The 22,666-nt window shown below is 44.4% G+C and overlaps 1 protein-coding gene across 3 annotated transcripts in view; it reads left to right on the forward strand.

Annotated features, from left to right (window-relative positions):
* The window catches only part of Zbtb40 (zinc finger and BTB domain containing 40), a 69,918-nt gene that overhangs the window by 19,453 nt on the left and 27,799 nt on the right, over positions 1 to 22,666 (forward strand). For 2 of the 3 annotated variants that reach the window (XM_013121266.3, XM_040756330.1), the window contains exons 2-5: positions 10,708 to 11,446; positions 12,055 to 12,188; positions 21,368 to 21,530; positions 22,088 to 22,230. In XM_013121266.3, coding sequence (XP_012976720.1) covers positions 10,759 to 11,446; positions 12,055 to 12,188; positions 21,368 to 21,530; positions 22,088 to 22,230 — 1,128 coding nt within the window. In that variant the 5' untranslated portion in view covers positions 10,708 to 10,758. The remainder of the gene's footprint in view (positions 1 to 10,707; positions 11,447 to 12,054; positions 12,189 to 21,367; positions 21,531 to 22,087; positions 22,231 to 22,666) is intronic. The other variant, XM_013121267.3, reaches the window with a different exon arrangement.

Here is a 22,666-nt window from a genome sequence, read left to right on the forward strand (position 1 = left end):
CACCAATCCTCCTTGCATTCTCAGAAATAATTGCCAGGGCTTCTCTTTTAACTCGGCTGATTCCTCAGATACCTTATATTTTAAATCATCTTTTCGTGTGGAGCAATCCCCCATTTCTTGTCTCTGAGTGTGTGATCCTTGCTCTAATTATGTTGAGAGTGCCAGTTATTTCACTTGGCTCTGGTTGTTTGTGAGATACTAAATAGCCACAGGGTTAAGGCAGACTAGGATCAGAGAGTAGCTCAGCCTCTCAGGACCTCAGTTTCCTCCCTTGAAAAGGAGGAGATTGGACTAAGGTCATCTGGTCGGGTGACAGGAGTACGTGACAGATAAAGTAATGAACTCCTGCACCAGGAAAGCAATGGAAAGGGCTCTCCAAGGTCCCTGGGCTCTCTGGCTGCCAAAGAGCCCAGGCAATGAGACAGAAGGCAAGATTGCAGAGGAGACGGGAATTATCACTAAAGATTTTATAAAGCAAGGGATAGAATTAGTAGGGAACCCAAACTGATGATCCCTGATCAAGAATTCAAGTAACTTTTCTTTCATGCAGTAGAAATCCAGCCTTTGGGCACCTGCAGGTGGCTACTAATAGACAATGTGGGTAGGATGTCAGGTCATCTGTCCTTGCTGCTGGTCCCTCTCCTGGATCCACCCATCATCCCACCTCTCACTCCCAATGCTCTGACTCAGTTTCACTCTTCCTATTTTGGAGGCTCTACCCTTTGCTCTGTATCTGACCACACCCACGGTGCTGCTGTCACATGGTATATTGGAGACCTCTGTCACTGGTGTCTGGTATAGTGCCAGGGTACCCATTCAAGAAATGGGCCCAAGTGTCTCCTCTGGCTAGTGTGCCTGATCTTTGTCCTCACCTGTTGAGATCATTCCTAAGTGACAATTACAGCTCCAACTTTTTCCTTGCTGCTTGTCGGGGGCATGCCCATCCATTCTCTTCTTCCCCTTCCTCTCTCTGGTCTCTTACAGACTGGGCCCGTTTGAGAGTTCTGTTTTCAGTTTTGCTGGTGCTGGGTGGACCATGTGCTTGCTCCCTGTGGACAAGGGTCTTGGTTTATATTCAGCCTGACTCCCACACAGCACCTAGCAGTGTGCCAAGTAGATGATGGTGTGTGGTCTGCTGCACCGAGGCTCATGGGAAAGTAAGTACAGGAGATCTGGTGCTCTGCTCTCTGGTAGTGGCAGCAGAGGTCCGGTGCCTTGCTGGGGAACTTGGCTGCAGCTGTGGAGACAGAACTTTTTCAATTCCACGGTGTATTTGGACATTGGAATCTTCAGGGTTGTTTCCTTCCATGTTCCTTAAAGAGATGTCACCTACCCTCCGAACAGTGACTTTGCACCCACTTGCCTTCTCTGGTTTGTGTTGGGTGGAACGTAAGGGACCCGAGACTTCCAAATCTTTTTTGGAAGGAGTCAGAATAGAAATTTAAATAAATATTCTTTGTGCCCCTTTTAGAAAGCTGGCCTAGTTTTCTGCTTTGTGTTGAATTCCCATTTGTGTTTTGGGTTATTATACGGCAGTTGGTTCAGCCAATTAAGTTTCTTCTGTCTGGTGTCTTTATTCTGAGTTAGTATAGCCTTTTCTTGAGGCTTTAAAGCACTCCTTTGAGGACCATCCTTCTTTCTGGAGTTCTTTCTTGTTGCTTAAACGTTTTCCCCACGGGACCTCTGACAGTTTCCCCAGCCTAGCGATTTCTGCAAGTGCTTTGTAACATACTTTATATTGCTCCTGTGTCAATCTTCAAGACTTAGAGATTTCAACACTCAGTGGTCTGTTGTAAGTTTCTTTACCTCCCAAGCCACACTGTAGGGAGTGTTCTATTCTCACTCCATGGAACTTCCTGCAAAGGGAGTTAGGCTGAAACAGAAGAGCATGTTGGAAGCTGTGGCAAGTGTAGCTTAGCCTCTGGATTTTCTACTGCTCCCTTCCCCCAAGTCACATCTGTATGGCTCATCATATGCATTTACTTAGTAACAGAATTCTGTAGCAGAAAGTGTTCTGCAAAGGTTGTATAGGTTGTATAATTTGTTTCTCAAGTGTAGCTTAGCCAGAACTCTGGGCTTTCTGTAGCCCACATTTCCAGAGTGATCTGCAAAGGCTGTATAGTTTGTTTCTTTAAAGACAGATACTTAAGCCAGAAGGTTAGTTACAAAACTATTTAGACATTTCACAACCTCTGGGTAGTAAAAATAGCTCATTCATTAATACTTACTATACACAGCACTATTTTAAGTGTAGATACATATACACATAGGACACTTTTTAAGTTCAAACACACAAGGTACTGTGTTAAGTACAAACATACACAGAGACACGTACATGCATGCACACACACTATAGTTTTTAAAAGTTTAAGCAGAGGATACCTATTTCTTGACAATAAAATTGTCACCTGTTTACTTATTGTGATTACTAATACTTAGGGATTTATTGCTTCCGTCTTAATTTGTTTCTATTTAGTATACTTCCCTTGCTTTCATTTCCCTCACTCACTACTGAATTAGTCATGTTTTCCTTATTTTTTTATACCTCTGGTTTGCAAATTCCTCCTTTCTTTCTGTCCATTGTTAAGGGATCAGACAAAGGGTCTCATGCATGCCAGGCAAGGGAGTACCCTACCCCTGAGCCGTCCCTAGCCTTAGCCTTTATTTCTTCATGTTCTTACATATCACCAAGTGCTTAACAAGTCAATGATATTTGGGGCATCTTCTTACTCACAGTAAATGGATCTAGCCTCACTTCTCTTTGCTCCTTGTTGCTGATCTTTAATTCCTAGAGTCAGTGGTTGGTGTCTGAGACCACACCCCTCAGCATCAGCAGTTTGTCTTGCTTGCTTTTGGATACAGGGGTCTCACTGTGTTGTCCAGACTGGTCTTGAACTCAGAAGTTCTGCTTCAGCCTCCTGGTAGCTGGGGTTGTAGGTGTGCACCATCCATCATTGATCACCATTAATGATCTTAAGTATTCTGTGCTTGAAAAAAATTTTAAGGGCATTGAGACAGACAGGATCTCACTGTGTGGCTCTGGATGGTCTAGAATTTGATTTCTGAAATTTAATTTCTTACAGAGATCTACCCGTCTCTGCTTCCTGGGAGCTGGGATTAAAAGTACCACCATACACCACCATGCCCAGTCTGTATTTGATGAAATTTGGCAGATTTGCTTATAAAACCCAACTCATGGGGTGGGGATGGAGATTATTCAGTGGTAGAGTACTTGTTTATCTAACATTGTGAGTCCCTAGTACTCTAGAAAACAGTAGGAATTACCACTGTGTGAAAAAGAATGAGAGCATCTCCATTCTGCCAGAATTCTCCCGTGTCTCTCACTCCTGACGCCACTACCTGACTTTGTCAGCTTTGCCTACATTTCCATCTCGGATGCAGGACCATCTAGTCAAGATGCTCTTTTGTGTCTGCTCTCTCAGGCAGTTTCTTTAAAATGCACCCATGAACTGTGCAGTTTCGTAAACAGTTATTTTACATTTTCACCAACAGACGAGTTTCGGGTTCTCAGTACTCTCAGCGTTTCTTATTTAGCTGAGCTGGGAGCTTTGTGCTTTCTTTGCTGCTGTTGTTTCTCTTATCTCTTTTCTCTGGTTCATTTTCCCTCGCAGCGGCTCTGTCGCTGATGGTCTCCTACTCTCACACTTTGAGGCTCATCTCAAATGGCGCTTTATCATCTTGTACATGCTTGGTTTATAGGCCTATCCCTAGAGATGGAACACTGATTCTCCCTCTCTTTTGACACCATTACCATGGTTAGGAAGTCAGTGATGTGTCTGCCATTCTTATGATGCCATTTTGTTTGCTTAAATTTTTTCCTGTGGTAATTAATATTTGGAAATTTTTATTCTAAAGACCTATGTCTAGCTGTAATTTTATTTATTTATTTTGTGAGGTTGCTCTGTGTCCATGTATGTTCTTAGCAGTGTGGTAGACGCCAAGGAGTGTTGTAGGTATCCTGCTCTATCACTTGATGACTTATTCCCTTGAGACAGGGTCTCACATTAAATCTGGAGCTTGCCATTTGGGTTAGGGTAACAGAATTCGCCTGTCTCTGCCACCCCACTCTCAACACTGGCATGATAGGCACACATGGCCATGTCCAGTTTTTATATGAGTGCTGGGGATTCAAACTCAGCTCCCCATGCTTGCAAGTATGCACTCACTGAGCCATCTTCCCAGCCCTGTCTTTAATTTTAGAAAATTCTCAGAAATGATGTATTTTTTCTACATGTCCTTGGCATGTCTATCTAGAATGCTCAGCAGATGCCTGACAGACTTGGAATTCTTTCTTCTACAGTCTTAGCTTTCCTTTTCTGTTTCCTATCCTTTTAATTCTAGTGTCTATTGTGAGCAGTTGTCTTAAACTTCTCTTCAAGTGAGTACCTTTCTCTTCAGCTCCGTCTAATCTGATGAACAGTGAATGGATTTCTGTGACTAGTTCGATACCCCTCCCAAGTGTGTGTGTTTGTGTGTGGTCTTGACTGATACATAATATTCTTTGATGTGTTTGTAACCTGTGTTCATGGTATTGCCTGCTGTGTCTCATCCTGCTGGTTTGGTTTTTATTTTTAATCACTACTGGGTATTGAAGATCTGCCCATGTCTATGTCTCAGTGACTGGATGTCTTCTTGTCTGGTGGCCTATCTTCCGTGGTGTACACCTCCCATTTCTATTCTCTTGGTCTTGGACATTTCAAATGCCTTCCATCTCTCTACTACCATAGACAACTCAGTGAGTACTGCTTTCTACCATCCTTTTTTTTTTCCCCTTGAGAAAGACTTTCTCTGTGTAACAGCTCTGTGTGTTCTGGAACTTGCTTTGTAGACCAGGCTAGCCTCGAACTCAGAGATCCACCTGCCTCTGCCTCCCAAGTGCTGGGATTAAAGGCATGCACCAACACCCGACCCCAGTGTTGTTTCTTAATGGGCCTGTGTGTGCACAGGAGAATGATTTCCCCCCTCTGCAAGGCTTATGTGTGCTGCCTGTCTCCCGATCTCTTTATCAGATCTCCTTCCCAGAACAGCTGTATGGATTACATGCCCACCAGTGATACCCTAAACCCAGATTCTGCTGTGAGTTTCTATTTGACCTTGAAGAAATTGACCAACTTCTTTGAGCCTCGGTCTTCTCATCACTAGAGAGCATAGTATTAGTATATGCCATGAAGAAGGGATCGGGTCAGTGTCTGTCTCCTTAAGTGCTCTGAGGATGAAATGAGCTAATAAACAAAATGAGTCATTATTTTTGTAATAACACCATCACTGCCTGTGAACCACTTTGCTTGCCCTTCCCCTTCAGATTTCAGTTTTTTTATCCAAGATTATAGGGATTTGTTATATTTTCTAGTTACAAGTTCCTTGCCACCTTTAAACTTTGCAGATGTTATCTCCCTTTTGTGAATCTTTGTAGATAGAGAACTCTGTACACTCAATATGCGCCTCCTGTTTCTTGTAGGGTACTATTTAAGAAGTCTTTTCTTACCCCCACTTCAAAGGTCCTCTCTGAAACTTTCTTCTGTTACCCTGTATACAGTGGCCTTGCTCGGCTGCCTTCCTCACATGGTCTGGGGAGGCGAGCATCCTCTCAGGGTTTTTCTATTTCTCTGTGTGAGTCTCTTTGCTTTGGATTATGAAAGTTTCCCAGTATCTTCTGATGCATACCAGAGATGAGTTTTTGTGGTAATTTCTCAGATTGCGATTCCTGTAAGATACAGAATGCTGACTGTGCCTGTGTGTGGTTCTGTGTCAGGTCTGGATGACTAGCTGCTGCTGTCTACTTCCTGGTGCTCAGCACTGCTTTAGCAGGGGGATGGCCCGAGCCCAGGGCTTCATGCCAGGTCTCAGTTCTCGCTCCCTGTCTTCTGCTTGCTGGCAGTCTCCTCTCTTGCCTGTGTTGCTGCAGCGCCCTTCAAGTCCAGGGCCTGTGCATGAGCTTGAATCCCCCACGGGGCCACTGGTCTCAACTCCCACTTACTATTCTAGCTTTGATTTTGATGTCTCTTTCATTTTCAGGTGCCTGGGGAATTTTTTTTAACTTGACTATGTATTTTAAAAGAATTTGTGTGGGTTTTATCCAGCATTTCTGTGTCTGTAGTGATAGAAAGATGACTTTATACCGCCTCAGTGTGCTTTTTTTTTTTGCCAAAGGTCTAGTCTGAAATTAGCATTCCTGTTAGTTTTAGTGTTTTTTTTTTACTTTTAATATTGTCAGCTTATATATTCATTGAGTAGCCTTTGCCTGTCCTTGACTGTTCTTGGACATAACTACCTTCATTCTCCTTTATTGTTCAGCTTTATGACATTGCTAGTATCTGTATACTCATTAAGTAAAGCACTGGCTGCTCTTCCAAAGGACTGGGTTCAATTCCCATTACCCACATGGTGGCTCACAACTGTCCATAACTTCAGTTCCAGAGGAATGGGCACTGCAGGCATGTGATGTACTTACATACATGCAGGCAAAATACCCATACAGTTAGCATGAATATAAATAAAAATTTCTTACTCTTTTTAAAAGATATCTGTAACTTGATTTGATTTGTCTTTACTCTGCCCAGCTTATTACATTATTATTATTAATGAAAATATTAAATAGTTTGGCCATAAGATCCCATAGGCAATGTTTAATTTTTTTTTAATTTCTGCAGCTTTTTTTTTTTCTCTTTAGCTACAAGTACCATGAGATCAATACAAATTCCCATGCTGTTCATGCTGCTGCTGCCACTTCAGTCACTCAGCCCTGGGGACTGTTCATGCATTTAGAAACACTCAGGACTTTTTTCCTCTTTGGCTTTTGTGCAGCTCTGACTGGCCTAACAGTTGGTATAGACTTGGGTGATTCCCTGCCTTCTCATCACTTGGTTGCAGGCATGAAACACCACAGACAGCCATGTACCCAAATGGTAGGGCTAAATGCTCATGGTGGTCCTCTCTGAAGAAACTGGAACAATTTTATGAATTAACAAATGCCAGCCACTATGGCACGGATGAGGTGTGGGTGGCTAGAAGTGGAAACAAACTCTACAATTTTTTGGAAACGACTTTGTACCTTTTTTTTTTTTTAACCTGATGCCTGTGGAGGCCAGGAGAGGGCATCATGCCTCTGGGACTGGTGTTACAGGTGGGTCTAAATCACCCTGAGGGTTCTGGTGGAGCTCCAGGAAGGAGAGCTCAGGAAAGTGCTCAGGGTGCCCTGTGACTGGGTGCCTGGTGCCCTGGGTTCTCGGCCTCCATCGCTCATTATCAGTCAGGGTTAGGTTTTCCTGACCCGTGCTTGTTGGAGGGAGGCTTTTGTATTGGTCTCTGTTCCTGGTGATTTTCTGTGTCTGCCTGGCACCCACCTTAGGGAGACAGTGGTCTCTTCTCTAATCCAGGTTTCCATCATTCAGCTTATTGTGAGGATGGTAGTACATTATCAGCTCTTCGCATGCACCATGGAGCCTGGACTCCAAATGTTTGCTTCTGCTTTTATGTGTCTGTTTCAGATATCAGGAAAAATAAAACTAGTGCTGGGTAAAAAGAGAAAGACAGCTACTCTTTCTGTCTCTTCGTATAATCAGAGTTTTTTTCTACCCTTCCCTTGTTTTCTGGAGATGCTATAATTTTATCGTCACTGTAGAATCCACAAACCCAAACCTGAGCTATACCCTCACTACCTGTCTCCTCCAGTGTCATCTGGACCCTCCCGCCAGCGCCCTGCTTACCACACTGGGGACCTGGGGTGTTGTTTCTCTCTTCCTTCATGCCCTTCAGTCCCTAAGTGACTAGGACTCTCCTCTTTGTCTCCACCTCTGGTGAAGACCCTCATTGGTTTGTTTGGATCTCGTTTGATGATAGAATCTGTCTTTTAAATTATCTTCCTTAAATTCTGTAGATACACTACTGATGCCAGGCGTGGTGGTGCACACCTTTAATCCCAGCACTCAGGAGGCAGAGGCAGGTGAATCTCTGTGAGTTTGAGGCCTGCCTGGTCTACAGAGCGAGTTCCAGGACAACTGGGGCTACACAGAGAAACCCTGTCTCACTCCCTTCCCCCCCAAATAAAAAACAAAAACAAGTGAGTTCCAGGACAGCCAGGGTTGCACAGAGAGACCCTGTCTCAAAAAACCAAAAAGGAGGAAAGAAGCAGCAGCAGCACTGCCAAAATAACACATTTAAAGTACATCTTTGACCATGTGACTTTCTACTACAAAAACCTCCAGTGGCTTCTCTTTGCCTTTAAGAGAAAACCCAGGTTCTTCCAAGTGGCCTGTTCATCACTCTGTGCTTCTCTAGACCCATCTCTTGACTTTCCCAGCCCCCAACTTTATATTCTAACGCCACTGATGTTTTCATGACCCTCCTCCACCCCAGTGCTCCTCCTGACCAAGAGGACGCTTTCTCAGCTGCGTGCCTTCTGCAGGCTGCTCTGCACACACTGTCTTAGCCCCTAACCCTGCTTACTCCTCATCTTGTAAGACACAGGTCAGGGATCTGGGGTGGTGGCTCAGTGTGTAAACGTGCTTGCCACACAATATGACGACCTGAGTTTAAATCTCCAGAACTTACATAAAAATTGTATAGCACATCTATACTCTAAGTACTTCTATGGGGAGATTGAAGGTAGAGACAGTAGAATACCCAGAAACTCATGAGCCAAGGCACACACATGCCTGCCTGCACATACATGCAAATCAGCCAATACTCTTCCTCCAAGTTTTACTCCAACTCCTGGAGTCCTCCAAAATTAGGTTGTTACATGCATATTGAAATCCCTGTCATTATATTTCCCTCTAATTGGTGTTTTATTCTACCAGGTCACCAGCAATATGTATGCTAGGCGGCATTTTAAGCACCTAGAGACAGCGAGTAGTAAAGATCCTCTCCCAGTAAAGCTTAGTCATTACCTGGGAGACAGATAAGGCACAACCAGAGCACCACACACCTGTAATAGGTGAAAGCAAGGCAGGGTGTGGCGAGGGCAGTGACACTGGCCAAGTGTTCTTACCCGGAAAGGTTCTAGACATGAAATATTTTGGATATACTGGTTTTTGGAACATCTGCCTTCAGGGACTTAAAGATAGGCCCCTAAATATAAACATAGTATTCAAATAGATAAATACAGTATAATCTTTATGGTTTGGGAGGCAGAGGCAGGAAGACTGAGTTCCAGACCAACTTGGGCTACATAAAGAAAGACATTGTCTCACAAAGCAAACAGAAAAGAAAGAGTGAAATAGTGTGCGATTCTGAAGCATTTACTTTACAAATGAACCACCTGTGTGGCCCTTGAGCAGTGTGCTGGTGGGGGTGAGAGAGCCAGCCTGGCAGGGGATGAGGGGCACTGTGGCTGAAGTGTTCTCGTGTGCTCCTAGGTCAGCAAGGAAGGCAGTGCACTTAGAGCTGAGGGTGCAGGAGCAGAATGGAGAGGAGGTTAGGCAGCCAGCGACAGCTGGATTATGAAGGGCTGGTGCAGTTCATTATAAGAACCTTGACTTTGATCTGACACGGAAGCCATTTAAGGCATTTGTGCAAAGAAATGCCAGGCTCTGACTGTGTGCTAAATAGATCACTCCGGTTATTGAATCGAAGTGGGGCAGGCATAGAGATCAGCTATGAGATTATTGTAGAAATTTCAGTAAATGGGGATGGTGGCTTAGACTAGCCATGAAGGAATGAAAGATACTAGGACTTGCATATATTGCAGGTAGAGCCAGTTTGGTGTTTGAAGAATTAGATTAGTATATGAGGAAACACAGACATTGGGGTTGACTATAGACTTTTTGTTTGTTTTATTATATATGTATGAGTATTTGATCTGCATGTATGTTTGTGTGCCACATGCATGCCTGGTAGTCTTGGAAGCCAAAAGAGAGCACCAGATCCCCTGGAACTGATGTTACGGACAGTTGTGAGCTGCCACATAGGTGCTAGGAATCGAACCTGGGTCTTCTAGAAGAACAGCCAGTGCTCTTAACTACTGAGCCATCTCTAGTCCATTTTGGGAAATGGGGAAGATGGCAGGGAACTTTGGAGACAGTTTCAAAAGCCTTTTACAATTCCAGTTGGAGACATTGAGAAGGAGCACCAGGAAGCTGGTGTACCAGATGTTGGAAGTGTACACCGGGAATTTAGAGGAGGCTCAAGCTGGAGAATTGATGAGGAATGCCCAGTAAAGGAAACTGGGGAGCCTAGCCAGTGAGTCAGTGGAAGCATGAACCAAATGACAAATGTGTGCAGGGGTGATGATCCCTGCTCGATGCTTGAGTACTGGGACATTCTATCTCCAGTCTGTGTCTATATGTCTGTCCTTCCTAGGGGGCAGGAGTGGCATACAGCAGAGCAATTACAGCTTCCAGATCAGCCTATAGTGATTACAGACCCTTCCTTCCATAACTGGTTTTCCCTCAGCTACTCTGTGGGATGGGGAAGGAAAGATGACTCCTCTAGAGTCACCGTGAGAAGCAAGTGAGACCATACATGCAGGGCACTAAGCATGGTCCCTGACTCTAATCACAGGATTATTATCATAATTACTGCTAACTCAGGAGTCCTGGTGCCCTGCCCCTCCCTGTTAGCACCACTAAATGAATGAAGTGGGCTACTGTTACTGAATGAGTGAGTTCTTTGGCTTGTTGAACATCTCCCACTAGGCCTTTCCTGAATGCCTGTTTGTTTGACATAGTTCTTTGTGGGTCTCTCTAGGGCTGATCCTCACTAGGTGGCATCTGGAGGGAGAGAGGAAGGAGCCACACCATGGAACTCCCCAACTACAGCCAGCAGCTGCTGCTGCAGCTCTACGCCCTGTGCAAGGAACAGCGGTTCTGTGATTGCACTATTTCCATCGGCAACATCTACTTCAGGGCCCATAAGCTCGTCCTGGCCGCGGCTAGCCTCCTGTTTAAAACCTTGCTGGACAGCACAGATGCCATCTCCATTGATGCATCTGTGGTGAGCCCTGAGGAGTTTGCCCTCTTGCTAGAAATGACATACACCGGCAAGCTCCCCGTGGGCAAGCACAACTTCTCTAAGATCATCTCCTTAGCAGATAGCCTGCAGATGTTTGATGTGGCTGTTGGTTGTAAAAATCTTCTGACCAACCTTGTAAACTGCTCTGTCCAGGGGCAGGTGGTAAGGGACATCTCGGTGCTGTCCTCAGAGGCAGGTGGCAAGGACTCAGAGAAGCCTTCAGTAGAAGTCATTTCTTCTGAAGGTCCTGGGGAGCCTTCTTCTTCCCTGGAAGTTTCTACCACACCAGCAGGCCCTGAGAAAGCCAAGACCCAGGACATAATTCACATGGCTACCCAAGAGGTAAATTCAGGTCCTCCCATTGTCCATGTGGCTGCAGAGATCACAGGGGTGATGCCTCATACAGCTGAAGTATGTTCCTCTTCCCCTGTTGGACAGATCTCAAGTGAGGCAAAGAAAGCCATCCCAGAAACAGGTAACAATCGTTTGATTTTTGTATTTCATTTCATTTAAATTTGTATTTAATTGAAATTTGTACTTCTATTGCCAATTACAGTATTTGATGGGTTTTCTTTTTTAAATTCTTTGTTTTGTTGTTGTTTGATATTTTGAGGCCAAGTCCCTCTATGGAGCCCCAGCTGGCTCGGAACCATGTAGACCAGGTTGACCTCTAATTCATGGCAATCCTCTTGCCACTACCTACCAATGCTGGGATTACAAGCATGCATCACCATGCTCTGCAAATTTTTTGTTTCGCTGATAGTTTGCCAGATGTCACCATTAGGAAGGAGATCACAATTTACTACAGCCTCTCACTAGGCTCTTCTTTTAAAACTGTCTGGTGTTTTGGTATTGAAAGTTGAAGTGAACACAGAGCAGAGAGGCAATACTAAGACATCAGTGTCCAGCTTCCCAGAGCTCCCCAGGGCTGTCACCAGACAGATGATGTGTGAAGAAAAGGCCTGGAAATGCTGGCATCCTGTGCTAGGTGTGGCAGTCTGGGACTGATGGTCCTCATCTGAAATGCTTTTCCATCATTTCAAGTAATAAAGTCCTATTTTGTTCATTCTGCTCTTCACTCAGAGTGTGACAGGAAGCAGGACCAGATGAATTTCCTGCTAGAACATGAAGGTGTCTTCTCAAATGCAGTCTTGCTCGCCCAGAACACATTGAGAAGACTGGAGGAATGCTCAGAGATTAAAGGCCCTCAGAAGGAGGTAGGTGCCTCTGAGCGTCATTTATCTAGGTTCAACATGTCAGAAATCCAAGTCGGTGTCCCTCACAGGGCAGAAATAGAAAATGCAAAACACCTAGGGTTTCACTTTTCCTGATGAAATGACCTCCTTCCCTTCCCAAAAGAAAGGTCTTGAAAGACTGCTAAACAGTATACTTCCAAAAGGAAGTGGTGTTGTGATCACCATGAGAGTCCAGCTTTTTTTTTAAAGGAATTTCTTTTTTAAATAATTTATTCATTTTTATTTTATGTGCATTGATGTTTTGTCTGCATATATGTCTGTATGAGGATGCCAGATCTGCTGGAACTGGAGTTACAGACAACTGTGAGCTGCCATGTGGGCGCTGGGACCTCTGGAAGAGCAGGCAGTACTCTTATCCTCTGAGCCATCTCTCCAGCCCCTCTTGCTAGCTCTTATAAGTTAATTTAACCTATTTCTCTTCGTCTACTTTTTGCTTCAAGGCTTTTTACCCTTCCTTCCTTCCTTCCTTCCTTCCTTCCTTCCTTCCTTCCTTCCTTCTTTCCTTTCATTAAAACATGGTGGTAGACATTTGTTTTTTATCTCATTTAATCCTCACAAAAATTATGGACCTATTTTTTTTTTCTTATTTTATGGGTGAGAATACAAAGGGGTGAAAAGGCCTGGGAAAGGCACAGAGCACATAAAAACTCAGCCAGAATGACAAACCAAGGATTCTGATTGTATGTGTGGTCCTGAGCATAGAGCCAAGGGCCGACCTTGTGTGCATAAAATTAGCACTGTACCTCTGAGTACACCCTCAGCTGGGATTCTGACATTAGAGAGCTGCACACTGAGCTACCCTGATATCAGCAGGCAGAAGTGACCCATGTGTGTAAACACACTAGGAATCTCCTGACAGGAAACTGCCAGATGGTTGTCATGCTGTTTCTTAGCTGCCCTTTTCTGTTTTAAGGCAACTGAGACCCATCCACACGTGTGCTCTGTACACCTGACCCTGCAGGGTTCACTCCACAGGCACTTAGAAGCCCACCTGCTTTCTCTGGAGAACCTGCTGAGAGCTTGGCAGGGGACCTCCAGCAGGCGACCCATCTGGTGGGGAGTGGTAGAATGAGGGGCCCCTGCTGCTGTAGGCTTGTTGACTGCTAATTCTGTCAGTAAATGCCTACCAGCAGTCCATTGTTTGCCTGGCTCATTGTAGGTTACATTTTAGAAAACAAATTCAAGGTTTAATATTGATTTTAATTATTATTTAATTGATTTTTAGTATTGATTTTATGGCTAAATAATTAGCCATAGTCATAGATCTCTGCCTAGAGAGCAATACTTTTTACATGGCTGGGTAACCCTGATGTCTCTCTGGGGGTTCAAGTCCTCAATTCCTCCCGCCCTTTGTCTGATTGCTCCGAAGGACATTATGGTTTACATTTTTTTTTTTTTTTGAGCTTGCATGTTACCTTGAGAACTTCTAGGCACACCTCTTCATTTTCTCCCTTGGGGCTTTCTCACTTCCCTTGGAACATCATTCCTTAGATCAACAGTGCTCAGATTAGTAATACTTGCATTTATTTTAATTGTGCCCTAAAATGCCCCTTGTAGGAGCCAGAGAAATGGCCCAGTGGTTAAAGGCACTGACTACTTTGCAGAAGACTTGGGTTCAGTTCCTAGCACCCACATGGAGTCTCACAACGAACCATAACTCTAGCCTCTGTGGACGCCGTGCACAAACATGATGTGCATATATACATGCATGCAGCCAGAACACTCATACACACACATAAAAGAAAAATAAATTACAAAACATGTATCTTTTATGTGGGTCTGTTAACTTCCTTTTTTTTCATTCTTTCTGTTTTAATTCTTGTGCTAATCTTCTGATGGCAGTAACTTTAAGAGTGCTTTAGAAGAGCCCTGAGTCACTGCTGGTGATCATTACAGGCTTGTGTTATTTCTTCCTCGATTTTAGAGGTCAGAGTACCAGCTTTAAAAATCACTTGATGGCTGTATTTTAAACTGCCATAGCCCATAATACATCTTTCAACTGAGAAAGCAAAAGGAAACAGCCATTAAGAATATAAGGTTAAGTTAAATATAAGGACAGAGGATGTAGCTCCCGGTAGAAGTCTTGCCTAGTAAGCACAAGGCCCTGGATTTGATCCCCATCACTGCAACAAATGAATTGCTGAGTTAGGGTTAGGGTCGGGGAGCTGCCTTGTTCCAGGTTCTCCTGCCCTCATTCCTTTCAGCCAGCTCTAGAGAGGCATGCTTGACTGCAGTGAAGTGCACGACTTGATACATTTTAATGTATGTCCAGGAACCATTTTCACAGTCAAGGTGGACATGCAGCACCCCAAATCTTCTCCATCCCTCCATTCACCTATTCCCTAAGTCAGGCTGCTTCAACCTTTTCTATTCACAACCCGTTTGTGTGTGAGAAATTTTATGTGACCCTGGGTATATAGGTATATAAATCAGATAGGCAAATCCAACATTTATTGATAATAAATCATCAAGAAATTTATTTTAAGATAAGTCATTTATTACACACAAAGGCAGATTTGCATACTAATGAGATGGATGTCTATTTTTAGGTAAAGTACAAAACCTTGACTGAATATTTGATACTGCTGGATGCAGAGAGCATCTTTACATTTTCTGAACTGATGAGTACTTGGACTTCACACAAAATGGCACAAGTGTGTTTAGGGCCATTTCAGAAATGATGTGAAATTCCGTTCTAATTTCAAGTCAAAATTCATTCAATCTTAAAAACAAAATACATGTTAACAATTTAAACGGCAATTTGAAAACTCAAGCATTCTAGCACAGCACAACCCATAATACACTAATTCAATACTCACATGTTGAGAAATGATGGAAGAAAAATATTCAGTCTTTGTTTCCCATAAATAAACCATATGTCTCTGTAAGCAGTGAACTTGGTGAGAGCAGTAAAACCCCTGTTGTTCTCAAAGCAACAGTCTTGACTGATGGCTGAAGCGCTTGAGGCAGCCTTTGTGGCACTGCCTGGCGTGCCAGTGTGTGCAGAACAAAATTGTACACACTATGAGTTCAGAACCAAGGCTTCGATGAAGTCACACTGTCAGACCAAGTGAGCACTGCCACAGATTTGTTACCGGCTTGATTTTAACTTTGATTTTCTTGCTGTTGCATGTTCAGAAATATTTTGTTGCCAAATCTCATGTAATTCCATCTCTCTACCCCACCCCCTCACACACATTCAGTTATCTGATCCCAGTTGGCCAGGCTTTAGGTAACCACTGACTGGTTTTCTGTCCACTTAGATTAGTTTGTGTTTTCTAGAGTATTACATAAATGGAGTCTCTGGGCGTCTGCTACCTTAACATACTTTGTTGAGACCCATCCGTGCTATTGTGTGTTCGTTCCTTCTTGCTGGGATAATGCTCCATTGCAAGACTAATAGTTTATTTAACCAGCTTACTACTTCCTAGTGACCCTGAGCAACCTAGTCTTTGTAAGGCTTGGTATCTTAGTTTATAAAATGGGCATGTCACCAGGTAACACCTTGTAGAATCATCATGACATAATTAGGGTTATTTATATGGTATCTCTATAAAATCTCTACTGGCACTCAGTAGGTAGCAACTGCTGCCTTGGTTTGTAATTGCCTTGGCACTCGTAGGCCTAAGCAGCCTCAGTGCTCCCCTTTCACTGAGTGCCTTATGATATCCTAGTGCTGTGTGCTTTACTCTGACTTGTGAGATGTTTATGTAACCCTAGGCTTAATCTATCAGGCATATTTTCACGAAGGTAACAAGCTCTTGAGTGGAATTAGGTTCCTGAATTGCAGGTGTGGGGTCTCAGACGAAGTGCTTGTTCTCTCTAGAACAATGGTGTGTTCCATATGGTCTAGTATACTCGTTAAGATGTGAGCGTCCGGAGAGTCTCATTCTTAGGTCGTGGTAGCGCTTGGGAATCTGCCTTTAACAGGTTCTTCAGTGGGCTACCATCTGGTGTCTGTGGGCCGTGAACCACATTTTGAGAAGCACTGCTGAACTTAATGACTTCCAGGCTTCTGTAGTGAGTGATGGCAGAGGACTGTGTCCTAAGAGGCCATAGGACAGTAGTTCTCAACCTTCTTAATGCTGTAACCCTTTAGTAACAGTTCCTTATGTTGTGGTGACCCTCAACCATAAAATTATTTTGTTGCTACTTCATAGCTAATTTGCTACTATGTTACAAATCATAATGTAAATGTCTGTGTTTTCTGATGGTCTTAGGCAACCCTTTTCACAGACTCTGCATTTTCTGCAAGTGTCACTCTGCTTGCCTTTGATTCAGCAGATGCTCTGTGAGTGGCTGGTATGAACCAGGCAGCCCTGCTCCCTATCCTTACAGATTACTTCATAGTGAAGAAATGCTTCCATGAGTATAGCCAGCTCCTGGGTGGGGTCCTGCTGTAAGGCATCTGTGATGAGCACATTCAAGAACTATTCTATGGGTCAGTGTATTTTAAGCTGTAGTACAACTATAGGGTTTGGTTATTTTCATTGGCATTGCTGTTTTTCCTGTTCTTACATTTTTAGCTCCCAAGGAGCTTTGAATGTTTTATTGTTTTTGTTATTGGGCTAATCATCATGATTTAACTTGACACCATTAAAAAAATACTCTGTGTGGCCAGGCGGTGGCGCACGCCTTTAATCCCAGCACTCAGGAGGCAGAGGCAGGCGGATCTCTGTGAGTTCGAGGCCAGGCTGGACCGACAGAGAAACCCTGTCTCATAAAACCAAAAAAAAAAAAAAAAACACACAAAAAAACCCCACAAAACTCTGTGTGTGTGTGTGTGTGTGTGTGTGTGTGTGTGTGTGTGCGCGAGCGCGTGCCATTTGAGGCCTGCTGCCACTGGTGAGTGGCACCGGGTTCTGGTTGAAACACACAGGGGTGAGGTGTATTTATGACTTCAGGGAGCACTTGGGCTCCTGGTGTCCTGATAGGTTTATCTCCCAAGCTACCTGATGAAAGGTGGCAAAGCCATTCCCTAAGCAGTGACTGCTGAAACAATCCAGGCAGGCGCGCTGGAACCCAGGGACGCTCCACAGCCAGAACTGATCACAACAGGTCTGCTGGGGCTGGGGGTGGGGTGGGAGCATCTCCTGCTAGACTGTGCACAGTCTCACCACCACTACTATTAAAGCTAGCAAGTAGTGACTTTCTGGCTGAGTAAAACCTGTCAAGCCAGTCCGTACTTTCTTTTAATTTGTGCTATAACTTTTAATTGTCTTCTTCTTTTATTCCTGACCATGTCCTGCTTTTACTTAATTTTGTGTAGAGCAAGGTGATCTTTGTCACAAATAAGAAGCTAACTTCTCCACCATTGATTTCTGGGCTGTCTTATTTCACTTTCAAATCTGTCATCCTAGAAAGACTCCCAGAGCTGCAGTTCACTCTCCTTCAGCTGCATTTCAAAGGCAAGCTAGTTTCCTCCTCTGGGAATCGGATGTTCTCAGCGGTGGCACTGCTTTGCCTTGTGGCACGGTGTATCTTTTCGTCCTAAGGACAGTGCTTACTGGCTGGGGTAACCCTCTCAGAGCAAGTAACTGGCAGTCATTTCACAGGTCTACAGTTTTCCAGAGCTTCTCTGTTCAAGTCTGGGCCACACAGCTAGAGCTCTAGAAGGGCGTGCAGCTGTAGGGAAAGGTTCAGTTAAACTTGGAGCACTGTGTCCCAGTCTCCATAGTAATCATATAGACTAAGAAGAATGGCATGCACATTGTCTGTGTCCTACTCAGTGTCCAGTGACTGATTGTTAGATCCCGTAGCATCCAGTGCAGATGGATTTAATGTATCCAGTGTTTCGCTCAGACCGCTCTGCTCGCTGCCCTATGACCTTAGCCTCTCCAGAGCTCCTCTAGAATAGCAGAAGGAATGCATCCTGGGATAGTGCAAGGGGTAAAGTAGACAGCAAGCCCAAGATGGTGTAGAACTATTATCTGTGGTCCTTGTTGTGGTTTATTTTTATTTATTTTTGGTGCTAGCAATTGAGCAGGGCCTGATGTATGCTAAACAGGCACACTATCCCGGAACTACATCCCAGCCCCATCTTTATCATTATTGTTATCTCCTGGCCTCAGCATGGAAGGGAAGGCCTGAGTGCACAAGACTGTCACCCGAACAGATATGCAGGTCCTAGGGAGAAACATTCGGGATAAGCATATAAGTCCAGTGGAAAGGCTTGAGTGAAGGGACAGGTCAGATGTTTTTTCTTGTTGTAGAAGGAGAACTAACTGCCTCATCTTTAAATACATCTACCTATATTTTACTTGGTAATTTTGACTACTTGTGTGAACATGTGTTGACATGGATTTACTGAAGTACCTTTAACCCCTCAAGAGTCAAAGCAGTTTGGTTAAAGAGCTTGGCTCTGGTGGCAAGGCTGTATTTTACTTGGGATCATGGAGTTCCATTACATGTAGCAGCCCTGCACAGTATATGGCATCCTCTTGGCATTCCTGTCTGGGCAGAGCTGCTGTTGCAGAAGGGGGCCTGCAAGCCTGGAGTGCCAACTCTGATGTGGATGCCCAGTCAGTGCTGGAGTGAAGAGCAGGGCTGTCCAGACAGCTGACGGTTCCCTCCTGCCCTTTCATCAGCCCTCTCCTGCTTCTCCTCCCAGGTGGTCACCCAGCACCACTGCTGAGCAATGAAGTTAACAAATGTTTTAATTTCACCGCTGAGTAGTTCTGCAGAGGGAGAGACAGCAGATGAGAGCACTTCAGAAGCCACCGCTGGTGGAAGCTCTGTTCCCCTCAGCTCAGAAGATAATGCCAGACACAGTGGATACCCAGAGAGAATGTGGACTATTCAGAGAGCCGTAGGTGAACAAAGAAACAGCCTGGCCTGGGGTAGAATAAGGAGACTGTGTGATATCAGTAAGAAAGGAAGGGAGAAATGAGAAGCAAAACTGAGGAAGTAATGTGTTTACCAAGGGTGTTACGAATGAAGAGTGACAGTAAACCACCTCTTCCTATGTGAGACATCATTGTAATGTCCAGCAGCCTGGAAAGAGCATTACTTATTCCCACAGATTCTGCAGGTCAGGAGTTTGGTGGAACCTGGCTGGTCCCTGATTTGAGCCTCACATGGCTGCAGCTGGAGTGTCAGCCAGCTACTGTTGTCTCTGGACTCGGCTCCCCAGGATCTTAGCAGGTTCTAGAAGGTGTGCTTTCATACTACACTCGGCTGCAATTGGACCTGTCCCTTCTTCCCACTGATCTCTCCCTAGGGCAGTTCAAACATGGTAGCTTGCATTTCCCAGAGCAAGGCAGAGAGAGTCAGCCAGTGAGCAGAGCAAGTCAATGCTTACACCGTCACATGCACCTGCAGCCAGAAGTCTTGGGAGCTGTTTTGCATGTTGTTGCCCTCAGGATGCCTACTGCTACCAGTGAAGGGTTTTCTAAAGAGATGGTAGACCAACTGACAAAAGCGTAAGAATTTGGGTTAATTTGGCCAAAGGGGATTTAAAGCATTCACCTGATATCTCTCTTTCTTGTTCATTGTTTTTAAAATAGATGATATGTTGCCTAAGGTTAATGGAAATCATTTATAAAATCTTTATGTAGATTTTTTAATGTGTGTGCACTTGCACACTTGCAGTATGTGTTCAGATGCCTGCAGAAGCCAGAAGAGAAGGGCATCAGTTCCCCAGAACTGGAGTTTCAGGTGGTTGTGAACTTCCCATCATGGATGCTAGAGCCTGAACTCTGGTCCTTTACAAGAGCAGCAAGTGTTCTTAGCCATGGAAGTCTAGATTATTAAACTAGGTTTTGTCCAAGTTTACTTTTAGAGATGACCAAAACCATAAGAAAACCCTTTCAAAGGTTACTATAAGAAGTATACATGCAACTTATGAAGGAATTACGTTTTGGTGGACCTCATGTTTTTCAAAACAAATTTTTGCTAAAATAGAAATAGTAACTCTGCCTTCCCATCCGTCTTCCTCCCATTTCCATAAGAGATGTTTTGTCACATCAAAGAAAGGCATGTTCATTTTGTTTATTTTGACACTGGAGTTGCAGATACTTTACTGTGATCTCAAATAGTCAAGGGTGTGGCCCTGAGACCTAGAGTCTAAGGTCTATCTCGCAGAGCTGTGTGGCTCTCTATCAGAAGAGGGCTGGATATCGATCGAGCCTCTTTACAGGATTGTCAGGGAAAGAAACAAGGGTTGACAGGAGGCTGGGACCAGCCGGGCTGTGTGACAGTTCTGTTTCTCCTGAAAAATAATGTTTTAGGTATTGCTATGGTAATGGATTTGGGAGAAAGCTGGAAAGGGGCTGGCCACAAAGATGTGTTTTCAACCATAGCACTTCATGTCCTGATGTCAGGAAACTGATACCATGGCCGAGTGGTGCCGAATGCTGTTGGAAGGTCAGGCAGTGTGGGGTGAGAGGCAAGGCAGACTGTGTGTGTTGGTCTCAGAAGAAACTTTGACACTTCTCCTTTCTAGAGGAGAAGCAGCCGTTACCATGGGGTAATTAATATGTGAATCATGTTCTCTGACAGCTGGCACCTATAAGCCAACACATTGTTAGCCTTATTACAGAATATATCTAAAAGTAATAAGGCCCGTGTCTTTCTAAATAGTCTATCATTCAGAATGTAAATGACTTAAAGTATTCTTTTTTCCTAACTCGCAAGGTTTTAATTGCATTCTCAAATAGTAAAATGACAGTTCATTCAATTTGAAATTCAGATATCTTTGCCTGAGAAATATCCAGTGTTGTAGATTCAGAAAGGTCTAATTAGGCAAGAAGTGCATTACATTTGTTAAAAATATACTGCACAGCTACTGTGTGGCAGGCTGGTTTCTTCTTGTTGAGGCCATAGAGTCCTGGGAGCATGATTGCTGCCTTCCAAAAGTCTCCGAGGAGAAAGTAATAATGAAACAGTTCTAGCATGTGTGTCCAGCACAGAGGAGGACCAGCGGAGAGGATTTGGGCCTGTGGGGCCCCTAAGGAGGACTAGAGAATGGGAGTGGGTGCTGAGCCCAGGTGGCTGAGCTGGTTGGGTTGCTGTACCTACAAGTTGGTGCAGGTGAAGGGCTGGTGGAGGGGGAGAGGGTCAAGTTGGCAGAGCCCTTGTGCCACAGATATAGTTCTTGTTGGTAATTGGTCTCTCTTTCTCTCTGGGTACTTGGTTCACAGACCATAATGGGATGTCTTAAGGATGAAAGAGAAGGCTCAGCATTCCAGAGACTCCTGGACAAAGTGCGTGATGGGCGCCTGGATGTGCAGGTGGTCTTGTCTCTGATGAGACTGTGCCAGGAGTCCATGCCTGCTGAGAAGGTGTCTCAGCCTCAGCCACAAGGTAGGAGGGCATTCTGGCCACCTGGGTGACCCAGCTTTTAGAGTTCCAGCCAGTGATGTGTGTTGTTGGTATCTGTCATGTAGGCTCTCGTGCTATCCCAGAAGCTGCATGTTAAATACGAACAGGCCTCCTGTGAGTCTCCATTTCAGCCCTAGTTATCTAGACTGGCGCCTCAACAAACTGAGGCTACCGTCACTGTCCTCATGCCTTTCAAAAAGCCGAATGTCCAAAGCAGCGCCTCAAGTGACTGGTTCGCTGCCAGCACTTAAAGGCTGAAGTTGCTCTCATTTGGGTTAGGTACAAAGCAGTGGCCTTGCCTACCAGAAGTTAACCTCTGGCTGGCTCTGAAGCTTTGTATTTCAACAGATAAATGAAACATTTTTCCTTTCATAGAGTTTAAACAGAATAATAAAGTATTTTCCTCTCCAAAAGTGATTCTGCATTCAGGTGCACCGAAGCACTTTACTATTCTGTTAGATCTCTCTCGACAGACCACGCTGTCATTTTCTTCAAATTGACTAGCTTCTCTTGTGTGTCTCTAATTCTTTCTCCCCCAGGGAGCGCAGGGGAGGGAAAGACCTTGTCTGTTCTGTTACTGGAACACAAAGAGGACCTGATCCAGTGTGTAACAGAGCTCAGACCTATTGTGGAGTTCCTGGAAACAGCCAAGGAGGAATTCCTGCCTGTCTCCGAAAAAAGGGTAACCGTGTCACGCCTCTGCCCCCTTCTGAACTGCTGCAGAGCTCGTTCCTAGCGCCTTTGCTACACGAGGTGCTTTTTGCCTTCCGATATTTTGATGCCTTCTGCATAGCAATCACCCTGGCTAATTCCTGTCGCATACTCCATTCTGTTTCTCACCATAGCTTATACCGTGCACTCTGCAGCACATGGCCGCTGGGCAGGTGGATGGGCAGATGGCACTACTGCTGCTGGGATTCTGACTTGACTTTACTTGTAGCAAGAGGTGAATGTTGTGGCACATTTGTAATGATGATGCTTTTCTTATTTATAGAAATGATACATGCTTAATATGTAAATACAGAAGAAAACAAGCAAAAAATATTTTTTAAAAATTAAGGTGAACCTGCTAGCAGCATGTGCTTCCCTTTGTCTCCTTGGAGTACTGGGCTGAGGCA

This window comes from Mesocricetus auratus, unplaced genomic scaffold (assembly GCF_017639785.1).
Source record: "Mesocricetus auratus isolate SY011 unplaced genomic scaffold, BCM_Maur_2.0 Super-Scaffold_100014, whole genome shotgun sequence".
Lineage (NCBI taxonomy): Eukaryota > Metazoa > Chordata > Mammalia > Rodentia > Cricetidae > Mesocricetus > Mesocricetus auratus.